A 26,050-nucleotide genomic window follows, 5' to 3' on the forward strand; every position below is an offset into this window, starting at 1 on the left:
CAATAGAACAAAAGAAGACATAGGTGTTAAAGTTGGTGATATTATCTAAACGAAGGTGCTAATTAAGAATGGATGGTAGGGCACTCAAGGTATAGCTCTAGTGGGGGTGAGGAGAGCATAAAAGATTTTAAAATATTTAAAAATAATGGAAATAGGTGGGAAAAGAAAAATCTATATAATTTATTGGAAAAAAACAAAAGGAAGGGGGAAGAAACAGAAAGAGAGTGGGGATGGGGGAGGGAGCTCAAGACCTAAAGTTGTTGAATTCAATATTCAGTCCGGAAGGCTGTAAAGTGCCTAGTCGGAAGATGAGGTGTTGTTCCTCCAGTTTGCGTTGGGCTTCACTGGAACAATGCAGCAAGCCAAGGACAGACATGTGGGCAAGAGAGCAGGGTGGAGTGTTAAAATGGCAAGCGACAGGGAGGTTTGGGTCATTCTTGCGGACAGACCGCAGGTGTTCTGCAAAGTGGTCGCCCAGTTTACATTTGGTCTTTCCAATGTAGAGGAGACCACACTGGGAGCAACGAATGCAGTAGACTAAGTTGGGGGAAATGCAAGTGAAATGCTGCTTCACTTGAAAGGAGTGTTTGGGCCCTTGGACGGTGAGGAGAGAGGAAGTGAAGGGGCAGGTGTTGCGTCTTTTGCGTGGGCATGGGGTGGTGCCATAGGAGGGGGTTGAGGAGTAGGGGGTGATGGAGGAGTGGACTAGGGTGTCCCGGAGGGAGCGATCCCTACGGAATGCCGATAGGGGGGGTGAAGGGAAGATGTGTTTGGTGGTGGCATCATGCTGGAGTTGGCGGAAATGGCGGAGGATGATCCTTTGAATGCGGAGGCTGGTGGGGTGATAAGTGAGGACAAGGGGGACCCTATCATGTTTCTGGGAGGGAGGAGAAGGCGTGAGGGCGGATGCACGGGAGATGGGCCGGTCACGGTTGAGGGCCCTGTCGACGACCGTGGGTGGAAAACCTCGGTTAAGGAAGAAGGAGAACATGTCAGAGGAACTGTTTTTGAAGGTAGCATCATCGGAACAGATGCAACGGAGGTGAAGGAACTGAGAGAATGGGATGGAGTCCTTACAGGAAGCGGGGTGTGAGGAGCTGTATTCGAGGTAGCTGTGGGAGTCGGTGGGTTTGTAATGGATATTGGTGGACAGTCTATCACCAGAAATTGAGACAGAGAGGTCAAGGAAGGGAAGGGAAGTGTCAGAGATGTGAAAATGATGGAGGGGTGGAGATTGGAAGCAAAATTAATAAATTTTTCCAAGTCCCGACGAGAGCATGAAGCAGCACCGAAGTAATCATCGATGTACCGGAGAAAGAGTTGTGGAAGGGGGCCGGAGTAGGACTGGAACAAGGAATGTTCCACATACCCCATAAAGAGACAGGCATAGCTGGGGCCCATGCGGGTACCCATAGCCATACCTTTTATTTGGAGGAAGTGAGAGGAGTTGAAGGAGAAATTGTTCAGCGTGAGAACAAGTTCAGCCAGACGGAGGAGAGTAGTGGTGGATGGGGATTGTTTGAGCCTCTGTTCGAGGAAGAAGCTAAGGGCCCTCAGACCATCCTGGTGGGGGATGGAGGTGTAGAGGGATTGGACGTCCATGGTGAAGAGGAAGCGGTTGGGGCCAGGGAACTGGAAATTGTTGATGTGACGTAAGGTGTCAGAGGAATCACGGATGTAGGTGGGAAGGGACTGGACAAGGGGAGAGAGAAGGGAGTCAAGATAACGAGAAATGAGTTCTGTGGGGCAGGAGCAAGCTGATCGGTCTACCGGGGCAGTTCTGTTTGTGGATTTTGGGTAGGAGATAGAAGCGGGCCGTCCGAGGTTGGGCGACTATCAGGTTGGAAGCTGTGGGAGGAAGATCCCCAGAGGAGATGAGGTCAGTGACAGTCCTGGAAACAATGGCTTGATGTTCAGTGGTGGGGTCATGGTCCAGGGAGAGGTAGGAGGAAGTGTCTGCGAGTTGACACTCAGCCTCCGCGAGGTAGATGTCAGTGCGCCAGACAACAACAGCACCACCCTTGTCAGCGGGTTTGATGACAATGTCAGGGTTGGACCTGAGAGAATGGAGTGCAGTAAATTCAGAGAGAGACAGGTTAGAATGGGTGAGAGGAGCAGAGAAATTGAAACGACTAATGTCGCGCCGACAGTTCTCAATGAAAAGATCAAGAGAAGGTAAGAATCCAGAGGGAGGGGTCCAGATGGAGGGAGAATATTGGAGGTGGGTGAAAGGATCCGTTGAATGGGGAGAGGACTCCTGCCCAAAGAAGTGAGCCCGGAGACGAAGACGGCGGAAGAAGAGTTCAGCATCATGCCGAGCCCAAAATTCATTGAGGTGAGGGCGTAAGGGTATGAAACTAAGTCCTTTGCTGAGCACTGAACGTTCAGCATCGGAGAGGGGAAGGTCAGGGGGTATAGTGAATACACGGCTGGGGTTGGGATTGGAAGAAGGGGTGGGGACGGAGGGACAGGCAGGGGTGGAGGGTCCTAGATGGGTGTTGGTGTCGATGAGTTGTTGGAGCTTGCGTTCCTTAGCACTTGAGAGAAAGAGAAAAAGTTTCTTGTTGAGGCGTCGGATGAGCCGAAGGATAAAATGAAACTGGGGGCATGCGCAGCTTTGAAAAAGGGTACGGCGGTGCTGCTGGAGGGAGAGGGCGAGTGTGTTCATATGGCGGCGCATGGCACTGAGTGTGGATTTCAGAATGTGACGGGAACAGCAGTCCGAGAAACGTTTTATGTCCCGGAGATACCTGTAATCCTGGGTGGGTTCGAAACATGAGGGGTGGAATTTCAGTTGAAATCCACGTGGGGTAAGTCGGAGACGGAGACAGTCACTGAGAAATGAAATATAGCTGTGAAAGCGGGTTTTAGTAAACACCTTGTCAAACACCAGGAGGGAAATGGAAAGCAATGAAGATGAGCAAGGCAAAAGAGAGGTACAGAAATCTTGTTGCAGAGAAGAACAGAACTTCTTCAAGGAGGTAGGCATTTCTTGAAGAGCAGTGGCAGTCAATTAAACACAGAGATAAAAACAAAAAAACTGCAGATGCTGGAAATCCAAAACAAAAACAGAATTACCTGGAAAAACTCAGCAGGTCTGGCAGCATCGGCGGAGAAGAAAAGACTTGACGTTTCAAGTCCTCATGACCCTTCGACAGAACTTAAGTTCAAGTCCAAGAAAGAGTTGAAATATAAGCTGGTTTAAGGTGTGTGGGGGGGGGTGGAGAGAGAGAGAGAGAGAAGTGGAGGGGGTTGGTGTGGTTGTAGGGACAAACAAGCAGTGATAGAAGCAGATTATCAAAAGATGTCACCAACAACAGTTTATACTAGATGAGAAGAGAGTGCTGATTGGTTGGCAAGTGGACTCCGATTGGCAGAGGCATTGCCATGGAGAATGCACCAGTTGATGGTGACTGACAGTTAACTGTGAAGTATTGCTTGAAATTTAAACTAGGCAGCTTGCCTCTGACTGGCCAAGGCATTGCCCTGAGGAATCAACTAGTGAATGGCTGTCATTTATTTTGTTCAGGTAAAACAGGCACAATGTGTGTACATGTTATTTCTGTCTGCAGTGAAGTTCTGTACCACCAAACGACTGTTAGTAGAAATTCCTTCATGTGTGTTATATTGGAGTTTGCATTGAAATTGTAGTTTTTTTTTAACAATTTCTTCCTTTACTCCCATCATTTGACTTTCTCCTTGTTCTGTTCTAAATCTTCTAGAACTAAATACCATTCTTAGAAAAATGCAGCTATGTGATATTTCGTATCCAGTGAGCCCGAATTAACTAACTGACAGGATTGCTTAAAGAATGTTTAAACACAGCTGGTCAGCCAGCATCTGAAAAGAGAAGATGTGCTGAGCGTAAAGCCTTTGTTGGAATGATCGATGTCTGAGATGTCCTCTCTGGCTAAGACACTACATCTGAAATTTGAACTCACTTTTTTGTCTACAGGTGCTGATGGGTATTTCCAACATTTTAATTTTATATATATTTTTTGTAATTATCTCAGTTTTCTGCAGACAGGTTAATATTCGGACTGGCCAGACTGTCTATCTCAGAGACTCTGCAGTATGTTAGGAGTAAGAATTGACCCGATCCAGCCCTTTAAAGAGGTGAGCTGTGATATAGGGAGTAGGGAATCTCAATAATTAGATTAATTTATTAGGAATCATTGCAATTCATCCTCTCAACGTAACAGCGTATCCCCTTATAGCTCACAACACAAAGCTTGTTATAAGAGCCAACCTGGGCAGGCTGGATATACAAATCAAGAGCAGGTCAGAGGGTGGGAATTCTGTGGTGAGTAACTCACCTCCTGATTCCCCAAAGCCTGTCCACCATCTACAAGGCACAAGTCAGGAGTGTGATGGAATACTCCCCATCTGCCTGGATGAGTGCAGCTCCAGCAACACTCAAGAAGCTTGACACCATCCAGGACAAAGCAGCCCGCTTGATTGGCACCACATTCACCAACTTCAACATTCACTCCTCCACCACTGACACTCAGTGGCAACTGTGTGTACCATCTAAAAGACGCACTGCAGCAACTCAACAAGCCTCCTTAGACAGCACCTTCCAAATCCGCAACTTCTACCACCAAGAAGGACAAGGGCAGCAGACACATGGGAACACCACCACCTGCAAGTTCCCCTCCAAGCCACTCACCATCCTGACTTGGAAATATATCGCCATTCCTTCACTGTCGCTGGGTCAAAATCCTGGAACTCCTTTCCTAACAGCACTGTGGGTGTACCTACACCACGTGGACTGCAGTGGTTCAAGAAGGTAGCTCACCACCATCTTCTCAAGGGCAATTCAATGGGCAATAAATGTTGGCCCAGTCCAGAAGAAATGGAATGAAATATCTTACAACAGTTCAGCATAACCATTTCCATCAATTTTATTCAGTCACAGTGTGGAAGTGTTTCAAAAACTGCCAATAGGAACAAGTGTCAACCATTCAGCTCCTGGAGCCTCCCATTCAATTAGATCATGGCTGATCTGTATCTTAAACTCCACTTACCCATCTTGGTTCTGTACCCCCTAATAGCTTTAATTTACAAATACCTTATCAATTTCACTTTTGACATATTCAGTTGACATATCTTCAACAGAATTTGTCACATATTTGTCACAAATTTACTTTTTAAACATCAAATATTTAATATGTGAAGTGTGTGATATAATGCAGAGGCGACTACAGAAAGTGGTTGTTGTGATCTTAATGGAATGTTTATGGTACTGGTGTATGAAACCAACAACTATTTATTTCCTCAATTCATTCATCCATTTTAAAAAAAAGGCTTTAAAAGCTTCTAAAGATTTGCAGTGAAATTAATGACTCATAGTTGGTAGATAATATTTCTATAATGTCCATTGCGGAGTTACTAAAAATTAACATCTCAAGTGATGAAATAATTGAAAAGCCAGACTGTCAGCAGCACCGACAGCTCCCATTTCACAATTAAAACACAAGGTAAAAGCCTTGATTTAACTTGTGGGCAGACTCAGCAGGAGGGAACCCCTTTCCTGCCCACAGACAAGTCCTTGAAACAAGGCCCTGCCTATATAAACACCTATAAGGTGTATATTTCTGACTTGTTAATTGTATATCAATTATGTTTAACTATATGGAGGTGGAGGGCATTGCTTGGGCTTTTAATTGAGCACATATATGAGAGACCTATTGAAACTGTAGTGTGGTCGAGTTCAGAAGTGTGTGCCTGTAGAGTTTCATTCTGTAAATAAATATAAGAATGAGTAATATTGGCTCCGGTATCATCCTTCATCATTGGCTATCTGGATTATCGGTCGTGGCAGGAGACTCCAGGAGAACAGTGGAAGTGCTTTAGGGATGTCCTCAAAGCATCCATGAAGAGGTCAAACATTCCTGTCAACTTATGGGAGACCCTGGCTTGTGACCAATCAAAAAGGAGAAGATTCATTTGGGAAGGCACCGAGTATATCGAGTGACTTTGTTGGGAGCATGCGGAAGCGAAGTCAGAGGGAGTACACAAGCCTCCACACAGCCCACCTATCCTGCACGTGGCAGAGTCTGCAGATCACAACTGGACTGATCAGCCACCTCAGAACCCACCGAATCGGAGTGGAAACAAGTCATCCTCGATCCTGAGGGACTTTCTAAAAAGAAGTAGATCTAGATTATAACACTGTCCCCTGCACAAAATTGGCAGGCATGGCTTCATGGCTGACAGTCAGGACCTGAATGCTGGTGGGGCCCAAAAGCAACTACTTGAATCATGCAGTGAGAGGGGATATGGGCTATTCCCACATGGAGGAGGTTGGGAAGAACCCTTGGAGCAGAGGAACCCCAAAGCTTTTTTGACAGCATCTGGGGATAGGGATACAGATGATGTTTCGAGTCTGTATGACCCTTCAGCAGCACTAAAAAATATATAGAAATGAGATGAAATATAAGCTGGTAGAGTGGGGGGGTAGAGCTCGATAGGGGGCCAGTGATAGGTGGAGGCCAAGAAGAGACTGCCAAAGATGTCAAAGACTAAAGAACAAAGGGGTGTTGACAGTGGTGATATTATCTAAAGGATGTGCTAATGGAGGCATTAAGGGTAGCAAGCAGGACAAGCTAGTGGCAGATGGTCCAAATGGGGATGGGGTGGGGGGGAAGGGATCGAAATGGGCTAAAAGGTGGAGATGAAACAATAGATCAAAATAAATTTAAAAATAGGTGGGAAAAGAAAAATATATTTGTAAAAAAATTATAAATTGTTGGAAAAAGGGGGATCGGAAAGAGGGTGGGGATGGAGGAGAGAGTTCATGATCTGAAATTGTTGAACTCAATATTCAGTCCGGAAGGCTGTAAAGTGCCTAGTCGGAAGATGAGGTGCTGTTCCTCCAGTTTGCATTGAGCTTCACTGGAACATTGCAGCAGGCCAAGGACAGACATGTGGGCATGAGAGCAGGATGGAGTGTTAAAATGGCAAGTGACAGGGAGGTCTGGGACATGCTTGCGGACAGACCGAAGGTGTTCCGCAAAGTGGTCACCCAGTCTACGTTTGGTCTCTCCAATGTAGAGGAAACCGCGTTGGGAGCAGCGTTGGGGACAGCGAATGCTGTCAGACCAGCTGAGTTTTTCCAGGTATTTTTGTTTTTGTTCTAGATTTCCAACATCTGCAGTATTTTGCTTTTACCCAAAGCTTTTTTGTTGGTCCTTTCCCGTCATGAGCCACAAGAACATAAGAATTTAAGAGATAGGAGGAGTAGGCCTTATGGCCCCTTGATCTTGCTCTGTGATTCAGTAAGATCATGCCTGGTCCAATCTTTGTCTCAACTCCAGTTTCCCACTTGTTCCCCATAACTCTTGACTCCCTTTTGTCCATCTCAACTTTGAATATGTTCAAAAGCCCAGCCTCCAAAATTCTCTGGGATTCAGAATTCCAAAGATTCATGAACCCCTGAGAGAAGAAATTCCTCCTCAGGGAGACCCTTTATTCAGAAACTATGCTCGTAGTTCTAGATTCCCCCACTAGGGGACACTTTATCCACCCTGTCAAAACCCCTCAGAATCTTATAGTTTTCAATGAGATCACCTCTCATTCTTCCAAACTCCAATGAGTATGGACCCAGCCTGCTCAAATTTTCCTCATAAGACAACCCCTTCATCCCAGAAATTAACCTAGTAAACTGCTTCCAATGCAAGTATATCCCTCCTGAAGTAAGACCAAAACTGGACGCAGTGCTCCAGATGTGCTTTCACTAACAAGGAATATTCCAAACAATGTCCAATCATGACTCTCATGGGCTTTTCCTGACCCAAGCTTTTGGTGGAAACTCGGGGACTGTACACACGTGGTACATCTCAAAGTGAAATTGTCCAGTATCCAAACAACGTTATTGGACCCCAACATCTCAATAACACCTCCACCTTCCCAAAAACCTTGGGAATTAAAATGGTGGGGGAGTGGGAAGACTGCGCGGATGAAGTGGATTCCACCTGGCCACCACAGCATTGTCCATGCCAGGTGAGCAGGGCTCACATCAGGACTAAAACACCTGAACAAGCTTTGATGGTTTCTTAAATCATCCAGACCTGAACCAGCTAAGTATTGTTTAATAACTGACGCTGTAATGCTTCGCAAATCCTTTTTGTATTTGGAATGAGATTGTTGCTGAGTATAAAATACCCATGATCATATAAATTATGAAAGAGCTATTAAGAGAGGTACAAATGGAATATTATAAAGTTTCTGCCATTATGCCCAGGTGACTCTTTCTTTCTTTGTATTTGGCTCTTCCCTCTATAGTGGGACTGCCAAGTCTTGGATGTGGTCCCACTTTGGACACGGGTCAGGTCCAATACTATTGGATGAAGTTGAGTGCACGGGCAATGAGCTGTACTTGGACGAGTGTCAGAAAAGCAACTGGCGACAGCACAACTGTGAGCATGCAGAAGATGCTGGTGTCTCCTGTGACCCATTTGCAGGTAAAAGATTTGAGTGTTTCCTGCACTATTTTGGAGTTGAATTATTTGGGATGGAGGAGTGCTGGGGAGAGAAGTTACACATTGAAATTGGTCAGCAAGATTAACCATAGAATTTAGCATTAACCCTTTCATTGTCACAGCCCTGTATTTGATTTTATTCAATCCCAGGATGTGGGTGTCACAGACCATTTAATGCCCATCCCTACTTGTCCTTGAGAAGGTGGTGGTGAACCACCTTCTTGAACCACTTCAGTCCATGTGGGGTGGATATTCCCTCAGATCCAAGTACATCCTGGATAGTTTTAATCTTTGTGCAGAATTGAGTGCACCAACTAGATTTGCCAACCCTCCAGGGTTTAAAGACTAATTTCCAGGACACTGCTGCAAGCAAACTGGAGAAAAATCAGAGACAATGAAAAAATGGTGTTCTTTAAAAAAAAATTTCCTCCAACACTTTGCATATGAGCTAGAAAGAAAATGTTACACAGTTATAAAGTTACTCAGTCAGGAAGCATCCAATTGGGTAATGGAGAGTCTATCTACTTTCTGATTGGCCATGGGAAGGCGGAGCACTGCATTGATGAGCATGTTGGGTAACCAGTAGCGTGTGGGGGGGCGGGGCCATGTGAAGCTGGTCATGTTGGGTAACCAGTGGTGAGAGTGTGGGGGCAGGGTGGTTGGAAGTCATGTGATGGCACCTCCAGGAATATGTTCAGCCAGAATTGGCAAACCCAGCTAAACCCAGCAGATAGCTTCAAGGGTAAAGCAAGATAGGATTTATATGATCAAACATCACAAAAATGTCTATATCATAGTTTGGAACAATATAATATGTTATAAAGGGGCCAGTCTACATGCCACTCATCCACATTATGTGGTAAGCACTTATTGCCCTTTGAAAGAGGCTAACAAGACACAGAACTGTACAAACTATCGCTTCGAAGACAATCTGTGTGAATGCAAGTATCACCGTCAATAGGTTTGAAACAAAGAACACCTCAGATGGAGGCAAATACATAAGGGACAGTCGGGATTATGCTGGTTACTGCAATTAAAGTGAAGAGATGAGGAACGGATGAGCTTTGATGGGCTGAACAGTCTTTCCTCCTTAGATTTCTCTGCCAAATTGCTTCTGGTGCCACTTACCCTGCACAGGACAGGATCTGATGACAACTGGCAAATCCAGGGTCGTGTTGTTTAGTTCGCAGATTTGAGAATGTACTGTTTTATTTTCATTCAAAACCAGTGATGCCAGAAAGAAATACCTGTTCATAGGGCAGACCCTTTAACATTACTAATCTGCGTGATCACAAATTAATTTTCTACCCCAGTGCTCCTTATGTCAGACGTGAGGTGTGATCGGAATATGAAGCATTTGTTACCCCGTGCAGCCCCGTACCTGAGGCAACTCCAGAATCCAGAAAGTGGTCCCCAGCTCCAGTAAACAAGCTACATTTCCCTTTAATGGGACTTCAGCTAATGTGGAAGTTACATTTTGTGAGCTGTACACAAGCATGTTTTGATAATTAACATTAACAGCTGCCATTTCATAGAATCCGGTGCATTTGAGGAGGATTCCGGCATCAAAAATCAAATGACCCCCGGGTCACGTGCAAAGCGTAGGTGGGATTTTAACTCATTCAAAATCTTCCACTTCCACGGAGTTAAAATTGGGCCTTATTATAATCCTCATGGTGACTGCTTTAATATGCTCCTTACAAATCACCACTGTCACCAAGCGTTTGGGCATCGTATGTATCTTTCCTAATGTCTCCTGTGACTCTGTTTTAAATTTTATGTGATGACACTCATGTGAGGGGCCTTGGGAAGCTCTACTACATAAACGTCGCTATATAAATGCAAGTACATGCTGTGGCTGTTAAATAGATCTTCGACCAGCCTCGTGCTGTTAAAATTAGAATCCATAATTGCTTTTATATTGCAGCCTGTGTTTCAGGAGTGTGGCCTGAGTGCCAACCCATCTTCTACAGATGCTGAATAGTGATGGTTATGGTAGTGGAATAGCAACACTTGAAGTCATGGATTCAGAATCAATACATTGGCCAATAGTGGCCAATCAGCAGGAAAGAATGACTGCTGCATTGGTGTAAAAATGAACCTCGTTCACTAGTGTCCTAAGGAGAACTCACACCTCTAGCCTACATGTGACTCTAGTCCCACAGTACACAACGGACCCCTCAGACTCCATCAAGTCACTCTGTGTGGTCAATTTTGACTTTAGGTGATCTGCCCATTTTGGTACCCTCGCTATTTTGAGGCCATGGTCTCAGGTGAATTTGGCAAGCGAGCTGCGGGTCACCAAACCAGTGTTTCTGACACAGCTCGCTGGGGAGAGGCCTTAGCTCTGGCACAGCCACCTTTAGGATAAGTTGTGGTTGGAGGGTGGCTGGGAAGGGGGAGGGGGTGGTCCGATCATGGAGTGGGGGGGGGATCCTGGGGCATCAGTGGCCCAGATTATTTTTTTGGGCCCTGGAGTGATGCTTACCTTGAGTGGGTCTCCTTAGTCCCTCCACCCGTGGAACTGATCCGATGAGTACTCTCAGAATCCAATCAGTTCCAACCAAAAGTGGCAATCGAGATCCTATTTGCATCATAGCCCGCTTTCCATATCGAAAGGGGCTTGTCAACTGAAATGAGGTTGGCTGTTTGGATATCTGGCTGTAGGTGCAGTAAGCAATTAGGAAGGCAAATGGAGCAATTAAGGCCATAAACGCTCAAGAGACCAGAATTAAAGGAGCGCAGATATCTCAGAGAGTTTTGGGGCTGGAGGAGATTACAGAGATAGGGAGGGGTGAGGGATTTGAAAACAAGAATGGGAATTTTAAAATCTAAAGCAAAATATTGTAGATGCTGGAGACCTGAAATAAAAATATGAAATGCTGGAAATATTCAGCAGGTCAGGCAGCATCTGTGGAGAAGGAGACAGAGTTAATATTCCAGGCTGATGGTCTTTCATCAAAGCCTCCACGTACTGTGTGACTCCTTTAGTCCTTCCCCTGCCCAAGGACCTCGGGTCTCGTCCAGCCACACCAACATTCCTCCCTCAGTCAATGCTGACACAAACAAACCATGTTAGCTGGTCATTCAACTCATGAATCTTTGTAGACATTCCTGACCCAGCTGCTGCTTTTGCCTCTGTAGCAATGAACCTTCACTTCAAAAGTAATTAGTATGTGAAGTGTTTTAAGGTATTTCCACATGACGAGTTGCTATGTAAATGCAAGTATTCTTCCGCTTCTCCACTGGCGCTCTTGACTTTTGCCCTTTCTGTATAAAATAAATGATGTAAATGTGTGTCCAATGGATGATTATTACAGATGGTGTCATAAGACTGGTTGGAGGCAGAGATTCCAGTGAAGGAAGATTGGAAATCTATCGCAACGGAGCATGGGGTACAGTGTGTGATGACAGGTGGACTGACCTGAATGCTCAGGTTGTTTGCAGGCAGCTTGGATTCAGGTAACTTCAAATGCTTTCGACATCCCTTTTTTCATAGATTGAGGCAGGATAGAAGGAGGCCATTCAGCCCATTGTGCACTTGCCAGCTCTTCAAAAGAGCCATCCAATTAGCCCCATACCCCTGCTCTTCCTTGAGCAGTGGTTTAGTTGGTCGCACTCTTGCCTCTGAGTCAGAAGATTGAGCGTTCAAGTCCCACTCCAGGACGTCAGCACAAGAACATAGGTTGCCACTCCAGTGCTGTACTGAGGGAGAGCTGCACTGTCAGAAATGCAAACTTTCGGGTGAGGTGTTAAACCAAGTTTCTGGCTGCTCTCTCTGGTGGATGTAAAAGATCTAGTGGTGCTATTTTGAAGACAAGCAGGAGGGTTATCCCTAGCGTCCTGGCCAATAATTATCTGGCAAAGTAGCATCATTCAAAACAGATTAGTTGATCACTGTCACATTGGTGTTTGGGCGAGATGGTTGTGTGCAAATGGGCTGTTGTATTTCCTACATTACAATAGTAACTACACTCCAAGAGTACTTTATTAGCTGCATAGTTCTTTGGGATGTCCTGAGGTTGTGAAAGGTGCTATATAAATGAAAGTCTTTTCTTTTATAAAGGATAATACAAGCATACAATGACGGACAGGAAAAGACCTTTTGGTTTCTGTCACTGCACAATCGTGATACCCTGTGAATCACAATATATACACTCCCTGCCTCACTCAAATACCATGTATAAAGCAAGTGTCCTTGGAAGGGAGGAAATGGGACAAACAAAGTGTGTGGAGGGGAAATAAATCTTGTAAAATAAATTCTATTTAGGGATTTTACGTGTAGATATTTTTAGAAGTCACGATTTTAACAACAGCTTCAACTGCACACACTGATTCTAAAGCACATGGATAGCATGGAACCATTCAGAGCTTTCAAGAAATTACTTGTTTTATAACATGTGTGGTGGCAGTGTCTTTAAGGGAATTACAGTTCAGTTCTCTTAATTCAAATATAAAAGCCAAAAACTGCAGATGCTGGAAATCCAAAACAATAACAAAAATACCTGGAAAAACTTAGCAGGTCTGACAGCATCTGCGGAGAGGAAGACAGTTAACTTTTCGAGTCCGTATGACTCTTCAACAGAACTAAGGAAAAATAGAAAAGAGGTGAAATATAAGCTGGTTTAAGGTGGGGGAGGTGGGACAGGTAGAGCTGGATAGAGGGCCAGTGATAGGTGGAGATAACCAAAAGATGTCATAGACAAAAGGACAAAGAGGTGTTGAAGGTGGTGATATTATCTAAGGAATGTGATAATAAAGGTACAGTTGGCCTATTGGGGGTGGGGTGGGGGGAAGGGATCGAAAAAGGCTAAAGGATAGAGATAAAACAATGGATGGAAATACATTTAAAAGTAATGGAAATAGGTGGGAAAAGAAAAATCTGTATAAATAATTGCAAAAAAGGGGGATCGGAAAGGGGGTGGGAATGGAGGAGAGAGTTCATGATCTAAAATTGTTGAACTCAATATTCAGTCCGGAAGGCTGTAAAGTGCCTAGTCGGAAGATGAGGTGCTGTTCCTCCAGTTTGTGTTGAGCTTCACTGGAACAATGCAGCAGGCCAAGGACGGACATGTGGGCAAGAGAGCAAGGTGGAGTGTTGAAATGGCAAGCGACAGGGAGGTCTGGGTAATGCTTGTGGACAGACTCAAGGTGTTCTGCAAAGCGGTCACCCAGTCTGCGTTTGGTCTCTCCAATGAAGTGGAAACCGCATTGGGAGCCGCAATGCAGTAGACTAAATTGAGGGAAGTGCAAGTGAAATGCTGCTTCACTTGAAAGGAGTGTTTGGGCCCTTGGACGGTGAGGAGAGGGGAAGTGAAGGGGCAGGTGTTGCACCTTCTGCGGTTGCATGGGAAGGTGCTGTGGGAGGGGGTTGAGGTGTAGGGAGTGATGGAGGAGTGGACCAAGGTGTCCCGGAGGGAACGATCCCTGCGGAATGCCGCCGGGAGGGTGAAGGGAAGATGTTTTTGGTGGTGGCATCATGCTGGAGTTGGCGGAAATGGCGGAGGATGATCCTTTGAATGCGGAGGCTGGTGGGGTGCTAAGTGAGGACAAGGGGGACCCTATCATGTTTCTGGGAGGGAGGAGAAGGCGTGTGGGCGGATGCACGGGAGATGGGCTGGACACGGTTGAGGGCCCTGTCAATGACCGTGGGTGGAAAACCTTGGTTAAGGAAGAAGGAAGACATGTCAGAGGAACTGTTTTGGAAAGTGGCATCATCAGAATAGATGCGACGGAGGCGAAGGAACTGAGAGAATGGGATGGAGTCCTTACAGGAAGCGGGGTGTGAGGAGCTGTAGTCGAGGTAGCTGTGGGAGTCGGTGGGCTTGTAGTGAATATTGGTGGACAGTCAATCACCAGAAATTGAGACAGAGAGATCAAGGAAGGGAAGGGAAGTGTCAGAGAGGGACCATGTGAAAATGATGGAGGGGTGGAGATTGGAAGCAAAATTAATAAATTTAATTCAAAGTTGCTCAATTCAAATTAATGTAAATTGAAGTCATGTGAAAAAAAATTAAATTGCTTAATTTGTTGTACTGGATAATTTGGATTTTTTTCTTCCCAGCACAGAATGGATTTTAAGTAGTGGGGTTTGAATATAGTAAAACCCCGCTACCTTTTTTGAGATTGTACTTGCTGCATCAGTGTTTGTGTTTATCATTGACCAGTGGCCCTGGGATTGTAGCACCTGAGGCCAAATTCGGACAGGGACTTGGCTTCATACTCCTGGATGAGGTGGTCTGCACGGGGACTGAACTAGAGCTTCTGGGATGTGCTCGGAGCAACTGGGGCCAACACGACTGCTCACATCACGAGGATGTGGGCGTGATATGTGCACAGGCAGAGACCAATAAAATAAGCAAGTCTAATTTAGGTAAGCATGCAGTTTCCCAGTGAACGCTTTTACAGGGAAGCTGGATTAGTGCATGAGGAAAGAATAGAAGGAGGGGGACATCTTGCACTCATCAGGACAAATGCAAGAATGCCAAATTTCAAATGACCACAACAATTTATACTGCAGGGAAAAGGGTGCTGATTGGTTAGCAAGTTGACTCTGATTGGCCGAGGTGTTGCCATGGTGACAACAATGGGAAACTATAGGCCCCCCAACCTCCCGGGTAGTCCAAAGAAAGGTCCTAGGCTTGAACCTATTCCTGTTGTTTGCAGAGAACGGGTCCCTGTGTGTGGACGTGTGTCAAAGGTGGATAGGGGCAGGAGGAAGCACATGTGGACACCCAGCATTGATTGGCCACATGGGCTGAATGGCCTGTTTCTTTGCTGTAAATTCTAAGTAATTCTACTGCTGGAAAAGTTTTAATCGAGGACGGGCAGATAAGTATTGCCAGGAATGCCGTTATGTGTACCTTACTGTGTTACAAGACACTACTGTAAGGTTGCTGCCCTTGACAAACATGTTAATCATACAGTCAGATACAGTGTTTAAGAGGAAACAAGGTACGGTCTTATCACGATTCTCAGAAGTGTCTCCAAAGTATTTCACAGAACAATACAGCACAGAAGGAAGCCATTTGGCCCATCATGTCTGTGGGAGAGTGATTGATTTGGTCCCACCTCTCTCACTTTCTCCGCAGTCGCAGAATTATTTTCCCTTCCAGTATTTATCTAATTCCTTTTGAAAGTTACTGTTGAATCTACTTCCACCGCCCTTTCAGGCAGCACATTTCAAACCATAACAACCCGCCGTATAAAACAAAAAAATTCTCCTCCTGGCACATTTGGTTCTTCTGCCTTCAACCTGTGTCCCTCTGGTGACTGACCCTTCTGCCACTGGAAACATTTTCTCCTTGTTTACTCTGTCGAAATCCCGCATGATCTTGGACAGAAGGTGCGAGGAACTAGACTAGGACATACTTGGGGAGGGAAAAGGTGGTCGTTTGGCACGTGCGGTATTAAGAACTTTAAATCTGGAGCTTCCCTGAACTGACGGGTGTGGTTTCTCCTGAATTTCACAGCAGAGATTGTTCTGTGACTGGTTATGTTGCATTTACAGGGCCAGTTATCCGGCTTGTGGATGGAGAGAATAGTAAAGAGGGGCGAGTAGAGGTATACCTCCACGGAGAATGGGGGAGTGTCTGCGATGACGGATGGACAGACAAGGACGCGAGGGTCGTCTGCAGGCAGTTGGGCTACAGGTGAGTCAAGGAGTTATGACCACCTTAAAGCAGTCGATCAGCTCTCCGAATGCTTCAGTCCAAACCGCATAACTAACACGCCCAATGGCAAAATTCAGAAACCTAAGATACACATTGACAATGCATTTACATCACGCTTCACTACCAGTGATTCAGGAATTACTCAAATGGGCATCTCACGACCTGAGTTGAGTTTTTTTTCACTGCTTCCAAATTATTGGAAATGCATGTTGATAACAGCACAACTGGGAATTCCATGAATCCTCCATCTCCTTCGCCAATTCACTTTAAGGATGGAGGGATGTTGGAGGAGATGAGGTGAATTAGAATTAAATTAGATGCAGGAAGGAAAAGAAAGATTGAATTAAGAGAGATAGAACAAAACAGAGAGAAAGGAAAAGTAAGAAAAAAACTTTTCAATTATATTTTTAATAACCTCGAGTAACAATTTACTATCTGTAGGATTGAAACTCCACAATTTCAGTCATTCCCTTTTTGGCCTTCAAGGCTGAATCTCATATTTGGACCATAAATCAGATAATTAACAGGGTACTTATGACATGAAATAAGCGCCTGAAATGTTTCTGTTGAGATCCATATGTATTTGTACCACAAATCCAATAATTGCTTGAAACTAGCAAACTGAAGTTTTCAGGAGGTGAATGACAGACTGGCACTAATTGCCCAGAAATTTATGGTGATTCTTGGCTCAAGCCATGACACGTCCTTGTCACAAGTTGCTGGATCTTTTATACACTAATAATGCCACGTGCGTTAAGTTGTCATTATTTTCCCAGCAATTTTGGGGAATTTTATAACGGATAGACCCAAAGAAATGTATTTCAGTTGCATCCGATACATCATTGGGCAATCTTTGCAAAATTCTGTGTCCGATTCTCTCTTCATTCCTGGGTTTTTAAAATTCATTCATGGGATGTGGGCATCGCTGGCAATGCCAACATTTATTGCCCATCCTGAATTGCCCCTGAGAAAGTGGTGGTGAGCTGCCTTCTTGAATGGCTGCAGTCTGCCTGGTGTAGGTGCACTCATAGAGTGCTCTTAGGAAGGGAAATGTTTTGCATCTCTTTTGATATCTGTGTTCCCTTGTTCTCCACCACTCACTGGACAGATGTTTCTTGGGGAATTTCCTCAGGGCTTCCCCTGATTTTGCCACCACAACATCAGCCAATGGAAACCCTATTTGCACCTTGTGTCTAGGTTTTCTGCTGAAGTTGGAACAGCCGAATGCAAGACCACACCACTCGCTAAGTGACATCTTTCTTCTGCTTCGTCCCATCTGTTCATCATGTTAAACATCTCTTTTGTATCATCCTTTATTCTCCTCGTTTCTAATAAAAAAAGCCCCATTCTTTCTTTCTTTGTTTAAACTGATAATCACTGTGAGTGAGGTGTCTATATAAGATGTTGTGCGTCATCCATTCAGTTCCTCAAAGCACCATTCAAATTAGATCATGGCTGATCTGTGTCTTAACTCCATCTACTTGCCATGTTTCCGTAACCCTTAATACCCTCGTCTGATGAAAATCTGTCAGTCTCAGTTTTGAAATTTTCAATCGACCCTCAGCCCCAGCACTAACCCCCTCGCCCAACCACCCCCCCCACCCCCAAACCCCTGCCCCCAGCTTGAACAGCCTGTTGGGTTGAGAGAATTCTACAGTTCCATCATCCTTTGTGTGGAGAAGAGTTTCCTGACATCGCCCCAGAATGGACTAGCTCTTTATTTTAAGGTTATGCCCCTTTTGTACTGGACTCCCCAAATTCCTCCAATCACTATGTGCTAGCAAAGTCGGAAACACTGAGGAGAAGATTTCCTGCATCAGTAACTTCCTTGTATGTTTGTGGTATTGGTGTAGATAATGGCCAAAAGCAATTCCTCATCTCACATCTCAAACCCCACAGAGAAAACACCAAAGTGGGAATCTGACTGACAGTGAAAGACTCTTTTCCTTGCAGTGGCCAATCCAAAGCCAGAACAATGGCCTATTTTGGGGAGGGTCATGGACCTATCCACCTGGACAATGTGAGATGTACTGGCCATGAGAATTCACTGGATGAGTGTGGTACATCCAGCCTTGGAATCCATAACTGCTGGCACAGCGAGGATGCGGGTGTCATCTGTGATTACAAGGAAGATCCACTGGAGGAGCTTAGCAGCAGCGGTAAGTACTGATGGGCGCTGACGGGCGAGTGGGATAAGCTCCCAAATGGACATTCTTGTCCGAAATTTTTGCTGGAAGTTACTGTCGACTTTATTCCATTATAGCGGTGAACGCTGATAGTCTCACTGTTACTTCTATCACAATATCAAGGCCTTGGTGCGCTAGTTATTGCCATCAGAATAAATGATCAAATAGGGTTTATTTATGTTATGTTATTACCTGTATTATACATAGAATTGGATAGTGTCCCTACCTCTGAGCTGGAGGCTCCAGGTTTGAGCCCCACGCCAGGTCTTGCTGCATTTGGCCATGGACTGCTTCAGTATCTGAGGAGTATGAATGGTGCTGAACATTGTGCAATCATCAGCAAACATTCCCACTTCTGACCCTATGATGGAAGGAAAGTCATTGATGAAGCAGTTGAAGATGGTTGTGGGCTGTGGACACTACCCTGAGGAACTCCTGCAGTGAACTGAGATGATTGACTTCCAACCACATTCATAATGTGGCCAAACTGGTAGATTATAAATCTATAAACCCTTCCAGGATGCCTGTGGCAGGCAGTACAAGTGGGTGAGCCTCCTGGTGAGCCTTGCTTGTTGCAAAGTGGTGCCCTCAAGCTATAGCCTCTGGTGACAAGCAAGCAATCTGCTCCAGGAATAAATAGCTGTGGAAACAGACATAGGCTCCATGTGCCGCTAGGTACAGGAGAGAATCAAGGAAGTAATCTGAAGAAGAAGTTAAGGCCATTTTAATTAACTCTTTTAAAAAGGAACCAGGTGAGTATCTAATAATGAAGCTGGAGGTTATAGGGAGATGAATTTACACATAGGACAGCATCTTCCCGATGTTGGGCAGGCTGGGCAGGAGCGGGTCCAGAGCCGATGGAGCTGCCTCAGGGAGATTAAGTTGATAATAAAACTTCTGAACAAATGAACGGAAAAATTATTGAAACATGTCCCCTCATGTGACAGTGTCACAACTGGGACATGTTTCTACATTTAGCAAATTTTATTTAATTATGTTATTAAACCTTCAGGAAACTTTTTCCTGCCCGTGGATGAGGTTTCCTGAAAAACGCAAAGGCCGCTTGGGCTCTTCTTCTGCCCACCAACCTTAAGGTTGGACGGGCAGCGCTGTTAATGAGCTAAATTACTTTCCTAATGGCCTTACTAGGCCTTTGACAGTTTGGCAGATGCGCAGCCGCCTCCAGCACATGCCCACCGAACGCAATATTGGAATGATGCGCGATGTCATTGGAACGCACACCCAACGCCATCTCACATAGTTTTGCGCATCAGCGTGTTAAGCCCGCCCCCACATGCCGATGGCAATATTCTGGCCGTAGTATTTAAGGAGAGGGTTTGGTGGCCTGAATGACCATTTTTGTCCCTTGTTTTCAATGATATTTTGTTTAATATTATTGATAAGCACGTTATTGATAAGCAGTACATTTATCCCATAGTTATAAGCAAATCCTGATAAGCTACGTTACACTGAGCTATCCCTTCAAGAGAATTGTTTAAAGCTACCAAGTTTCAGATTCCACGATGAACCTTTATTTAAGATGTATCCTTTAGCATTTTTGATAATGATATTTCAGGAGGCCCATGGTTGACTTTGGTGGAGGTTTGACACTGAAGAATATTAGCTTAGATTTTAATTGATTTTATTTGGGATGTTTAGGTTCCTTGCCTTCAGTGTGTGGCCTGCGTTTAATGAATCGTCGTAAAAAGCGAATTATTGGTGGGAATAAATCAATCAGGTAGGAACTGAAAACGGTATTTTAATCAACATTTTGCTGTCCATCTGGACATTGATGGAGTTAATCTGATAGTCAGCTGAGTTTAAAGGTATACATGTTTCTAAGTTTGACTTTACTTTTGAAAGGGATAATTAATAATTACAAGGATCATTTCATCTTCCAACTGGAACACCAAAAAGTAAAAGTAGTTGATGCTGGGTCAGCTGATGGTATTTACAAGCTTTCCTCTGTTCTTCCTGTCAAGATAATAAAATTATTGCTCCTTTTTTTCATCTGTTCATCCTCATTTTCCCTTGGGATCATCTCCACACATTCCTGCCTCGCCAAATATTCACCCAACTGCAAACTGCTTTGCTGTTGACCAGAGATGCCACAGAGCATTCCTAACTCCAATTCCCAATAGACTAAGTTCCTAATTTCAATCTGGTAGTCAGAGGAGATAGGAAATAGAGCATAGACCTTTCCCTGTAGAGAAGGATCTTCATAGGTTACCTGGAGACCTGAATGTACAGCAGGATACTGGTATGTTTGCCAGTCTCTTTTTAATAAAATTCAACCACCATGCCTTACAACTTACTAGTCTTAGCACCTTGCTCAGTAGTGACATAGGGAGAGAGGCTTAGCCTGTCTTTGTTTGATGCACAAGTTGGGCCTCTCCAGAATGCCAGTCTCTCAAGATTAATGTAATTCATAAGTGAACACATCCAGTGTTATTTGGAGGTCTTTTTTTTGTATCTCATGGGTACAGGCGGATAACCACAGTGTGGGTCATGTGTCTTTTCATGTACACAATTGTATCTGTGGAAGATAAGTGTGAAAAAACATGAGTTTTCTGGCACACCCAGCTACATATGTAATGAACATGTTTGCACTGGGCAATGGCATATATCAAATACGGAAATATACCAGGGCATACTTAAATTTACCCTATTAAATGGATATTGGCTTAAATGGACAGAACTTCTAATTGTGACATTTTCTTTACATCTCATTGCCTACTACTGTGATCTTCAATCTCTTCAGCCACATAGATTCTGCTGTACATTTTATTCAGTAAGGAAGTTAAAATCTGTCTTTTGTGCTACTTAAACTTTAAAAAAATGTACATTGCCCCTGGATACAACTGGAACCTGTTTGTTTAATTGCACTTCTGTATTGACCAAGTGCAACAGTTTCAGTGCAATACCAGATGTTGACTATCACCAGCTGATGTTACATTCAGTACCAGCAGCTGGTCTAAACAGGTATGCTCTAGCTTCATCAACACACTGTGTAATGATTCGAATAGCTAACTTTCTAGGGTAGAACTGCTCGGCTTTAATCTGCTTTTTAAAAATTTAACATTACAGGATTTAAAATTTTTAAAAATGTATTTATTTTACAATAGCCATTTTCCCTCATTATTTACACCTTATGTCCCGCATGATGTCTGTCCGCTGCTTCCACCCTTTAATAGTTTCTTCATGATCCATTTTGTCCTTAATCACCAGCAAGTCGATAATCCAGGAGTCGTTGACGTGGGCAGTTTTCGTTAACGTTTCCCGTATTTTATCCAGTCCCTGTTTCACTGTGATATCCAGGTAGAATTTCTGTATGGTGTTGAGCACCTCCCGGTACCAGGCCTGGTAAAGCTCCCTCACCTGAGCCTTGGCTTCACCCTGGTTCCGGGACCTTGATTGAACCCATCACACAGACATCCCCCAGCCTCCATCTTCACAATTTTCGACACCTGTATGCTATCGCCACAGTGCACAAGGATACTGGCCAAGTGCTGAAAAATGGGATTAGAGTAGACAGGTGCTTGATGGCTGGCATGGACATGATGGGCTGAAGGGTCTGTTTCTGTACTGTATAACTCTGTGACTCTATTAATTTTCTCCTTAACCTTCTCTGCTCTAAGGAGAACAACCCCAGCTTCTCCAGTATCTCTACATACTGAACCCGCTCATCCCTGATACTACTCTGGTGTATCCCTGCACCCTCTCCAAGGACTTGACATACTTCTTAAAGCGAGGTGCCCAGAATTGGACAACTGAGGCCTAACCAGTGTTTTATGAAAGTTTAGCTTAGCTTCCATGATCTTGTACTCTATGCCTCTATTTATAAAACCAAGGTTCTCGTTATAATGGGAAAAACGTGCCTGCACATATAGGCCCAACATATGCAACTTTGCTCATGTACTAAAAATGTGTAGGTTACTCTTTATCTGTTCTGGTTGACTCTGGACTACATAGAGGGGTTTGTAAGTGTTTTCCTGTCAAGACGTTTCTGACCTGTGATTCCAGAGGTGGATGGCCATGGCAAGCCTCACTGAGGCTGAAGATGTTTTACCGAGAGAGCCGTTTATTGTGTGGAGCCACATTAATCAACAACTGCTGGGTGCTGACTGCAGCTCACTGCTTCAAAAGGTTTGTGAGGGAGACAATAATTCTTTGCTTTCATTGAAACAGTAGTTTTGGCCCTGTTTTCTCATTCCATTTAAATTTATTAGTGTGGCTGATATTTAATTTTTGTTTTGCATGTGAGTGGTATTTCCCCCCCAACCTCAGCATTGTGTCTGCTCCAGACTTCAAAGTGCAGGAGTAACCATGTAGAACTTAATGCATGTTTGTTTGTGCTGAGAGTGAAGAGTTTGTTTGTGCCAGTTGTGGCTCAGTAGCTCACACTCTTGTCTTTGAGTCAGAAGGTTGTGGGTTCAAGTCACACCGTGGTGACTTGAATATGACACTCCAGTACTGGAGGTGCTGCCTTTCAGGTGAGATATTAATGTCTGTCCTCTTGGGTGGGTGTAAATGATCCTACATCACCATGTTGGAGATGAGGAGTGGTCTTTTCTCTGGTGTTCTGACTTATGTTTTTCCCTCAATCAGCATCACAAAAACAAATTATCTGGTCATAATCACGTTGCTGTTTGTGGGAACTTGCTGTGTGCAAATTGGTTGCTGCATTCTCCACATTACAACACTGACTACATTATAAGAAGAAAGTACATCATTGGCTGTAAAGCAATTTAAACATCTGGAGGTCATGAAAGACTATAAATCAAGACTTTCTTTCTAATTATATGGATATGAAACTTGCTGGCATTTACTGAGTGTGCTGATGTTTGGTCCTTACTGGTCCCTTGCACGGTGACCTTGGAATTATTGTTGTGCATTTCGTGCACAAAAACCTAACACTGCTCTATGCAGTTCCTTTCTCTGTTATTTTGACGGCGACATTATCCTGTTTATTTGAACTGGGTTAACTCTTCTGATAACACAGTAGACAAAGGAATTGAGCACAGAAGTGTTGATATTCTAATATTCTCACAGACCAGCTGTGCCTCAGTTCCATAAGTCAATGTATATGCTTTTGTGTGAAGGTATCTGATGACACCTGGCATCCATGAGCGGTAACCTGCCAGCGCTGATGCCAGTTACTTCTCTGGTTCATACCATGAATATATTATTTTAATACTGTGTGAGGCCCTGATCATCCTACACAAAACAACTCAAAAGAACTATCACATCTTGTGGCTAATGTGAGCATAATGCAAAAGTTCAAGATTTATTAACTCTTAGTGCATTTGGCTGAGCATTGGAATTGATATAGCACTCAATATGCTACAATCGCATCTATAAGACTACAATTATCACCATTGTATGGATTGGGGTAGACGATGGCGTAGTGGTAATGTCACTAGACTAGTAATCCAGAGGCCTAGACTAATCCTCCGGGGACATGGGTTCAAACAGCAACTGGTGGAATTTGAATTCAATTAATAAAATCTGGAATTGAGAGTTTGCCTCTCCTCAATTGTCATAAAAACACATTTGTCTGGTTCACTAATATCCTTTGGGGAAGGAAATCTGCCATTCTTATCTGGCCTACATGTGACTCCAGACCCACAGCAATGTGACTGGCTCCTTAACTGCCCTCTGAAATGGCTGAGCAAGTCACTCAGCTCAAGCACAGTTGGGGATGGGCAACAAATGCTGGCCTTGTCAGCGATGGCCACGTCCCATGAAAGAATAACTGAAAAAACATTCCCTCAGCAGAATCTTCCAAACCCATGACCTCTACACTGAAATGAATAAGGGCAGAAGGCACATGGGAACATCATCACCTGCAAGTTCCCTTCCAAGTCACACACAATCCTGACTTGGAACTATATCGCCATTCCTTCATTGAGTTTAATCTGGAACTCCCTTTCTAACAGCACAGTGGATGGACCTACACTGCAAGGACTGCAGAGGTTCAGGAAGTTGGTTCATCACCACCTTCTCAAGGGCACTCGGGGTTGGCAGTAAATGCTGGTCAACCAAACAACATCCACATCCCATGAACCAGTAAATAAAAAGTAAGGCTGGATCAAGTACAAGCAAATAGAATCTAAACCATCAGAACCCAAGTAATACATTTGGCTCAAGAGCAAAAACTGTGAATGCTGGGAATCTGCCAGAAATTCAGGTCAATGTTCTGATGAAAGGACATTGAGCTGAAACATTAACTCTGTTTCTCTCCTCAGGGTGCTGCCAGACCTGCTGAGCATTTCCGGCATTTTCTATTTTACCTATAATAAATTGGATTATTCGGTATTACGAAATCTCAGCATTAGCAGGATTGAACTTAATATTATATAATAGCAAATTGCATTATGCCCTTGGCAAAGTTCAAAGTGCCACTACTGATAATAATATGAAAGCAATTGTTATAAAAAGAATGAAGGAGGGACTTGCATTTAAACAGCACCTTCCACAACCTCAGGATGCCTCACAGCCAATGAAGTACTTTGAAATTGTTTCACTGTTGTGATAAGGCCAAGATCACCTGGTGTACTGTGTTATGCTGATTTTGGAGTCTATCTTTATGGTCATCTTCTTGCATAATTAGTGTCAATTCTTATTCTTATTTTCTTTCTGCCTTTTTCTCCAAAACCACCCTCCTTCTTAAAGAATTTCCATTTCAGGAGAACAGCACTGAACTGTACAAAAACAACAACTTGCATTTATATAGCACCTTTATTGTAATAAAACGTCCCAAGTAGCTTCACAGGAACATTGTCAAACATCAAAAGAGGTAGGTTTTGAGCGGCATCTTAAAGAAGGAGAGGCAGCAAACTCCAGGAAGGCAATTGCAGAGTTTAACATCGAGGTCGCCAATGGTGGAGCGATGGAAATTGGTGGACAGCAAGAGGCCAATATCGGAGGAGAGCAGAAATCATGAACGGTTGTAGGGCTGGTGGGGGTTAATAGAGAGACGGAGGAGTTGAGGCCAGGGAGAGATTTGAAAACAAGAAGGAGAATTTTAAAATTGAGGCGTTTCAAGAATGGGAGAAAATCCTTGATATGGCAATAGAAGTTGCTACAATTGTCCTTGTTACCCTTGACTTGGGTACAACATGGTGTAAGTTACTGTAAGTGTTAGACAGTCTTCCATGGTAGCTGGGAGTTTACAGTGCAATCAGTCGTACTTCCTAATGTTGTTTCCTGTGCCTGATTGCAGGCTGATCTCTTCCTTAGCCCATGTTCCTGTGGTGATGGACATCAACATTTGTCAAACTCTCAGCATCATGCACCAGAATGGGGTGGATGGGGTAATTGGGGTGCTGACGAGAGCTCTCATTTACATAGGGAACCAAAGGGCAAAGAAACTGAAAGAACAGCTACTCGTGGAAAGAAAGACTTGCATTTATATAGCGCCTTTCATGACCCCAGGATGGCCCAAAGTAATTTGCAGCCAATGAAGTAATTTTGAAGTGTAGTCACTGTTACAATAAGGAGACATGGCTGCCTATTTGTGCACAGCAAGCTCCCACAGACTATAACAAAAATAAAAATACCTGGAAAAACTCTGCAGATCTGACAGCACCTGCCGTGAGGAACACAGTTAACGTTTCGAGTCCGTGTGACTCTTCAGCAGAAGGTTGCCAACTGTCCAGGATTTCCCTGGAGTCTCCAGGAATTAAAGATTAACCTCCAGGACACT

At 44.2% G+C, this 26,050-nt stretch overlaps 1 protein-coding gene across 5 annotated transcripts in view; it reads left to right on the forward strand.

The window, feature by feature from the left end:
• Positions 1-26,050, forward strand: part of si:ch211-51a6.2 (neurotrypsin) — a 45,158-nt gene that overhangs the window by 13,618 nt on the left and 5,490 nt on the right. For all 5 annotated transcript variants that reach the window (XM_041176041.1, XM_041176043.1, XM_041176044.1 and 2 more), the window contains 7 exons: positions 8,287-8,465; positions 11,804-11,945; positions 14,651-14,856; positions 15,994-16,135; positions 18,110-18,315; positions 20,002-20,080; positions 22,366-22,488. In XM_041176041.1, coding sequence (XP_041031975.1) covers positions 8,287-8,465; positions 11,804-11,945; positions 14,651-14,856; positions 15,994-16,135; positions 18,110-18,315; positions 20,002-20,080; positions 22,366-22,488 — 1,077 coding nt within the window. The remainder of the gene's footprint in view (positions 1-8,286; positions 8,466-11,803; positions 11,946-14,650; positions 14,857-15,993; positions 16,136-18,109; positions 18,316-20,001; positions 20,081-22,365; positions 22,489-26,050) is intronic.

The sequence above is a fragment of the Carcharodon carcharias genome, chromosome 28 (genome assembly GCF_017639515.1).
Source record: "Carcharodon carcharias isolate sCarCar2 chromosome 28, sCarCar2.pri, whole genome shotgun sequence".
Taxonomy (NCBI): Eukaryota; Metazoa; Chordata; class Chondrichthyes; order Lamniformes; family Lamnidae; genus Carcharodon; species Carcharodon carcharias.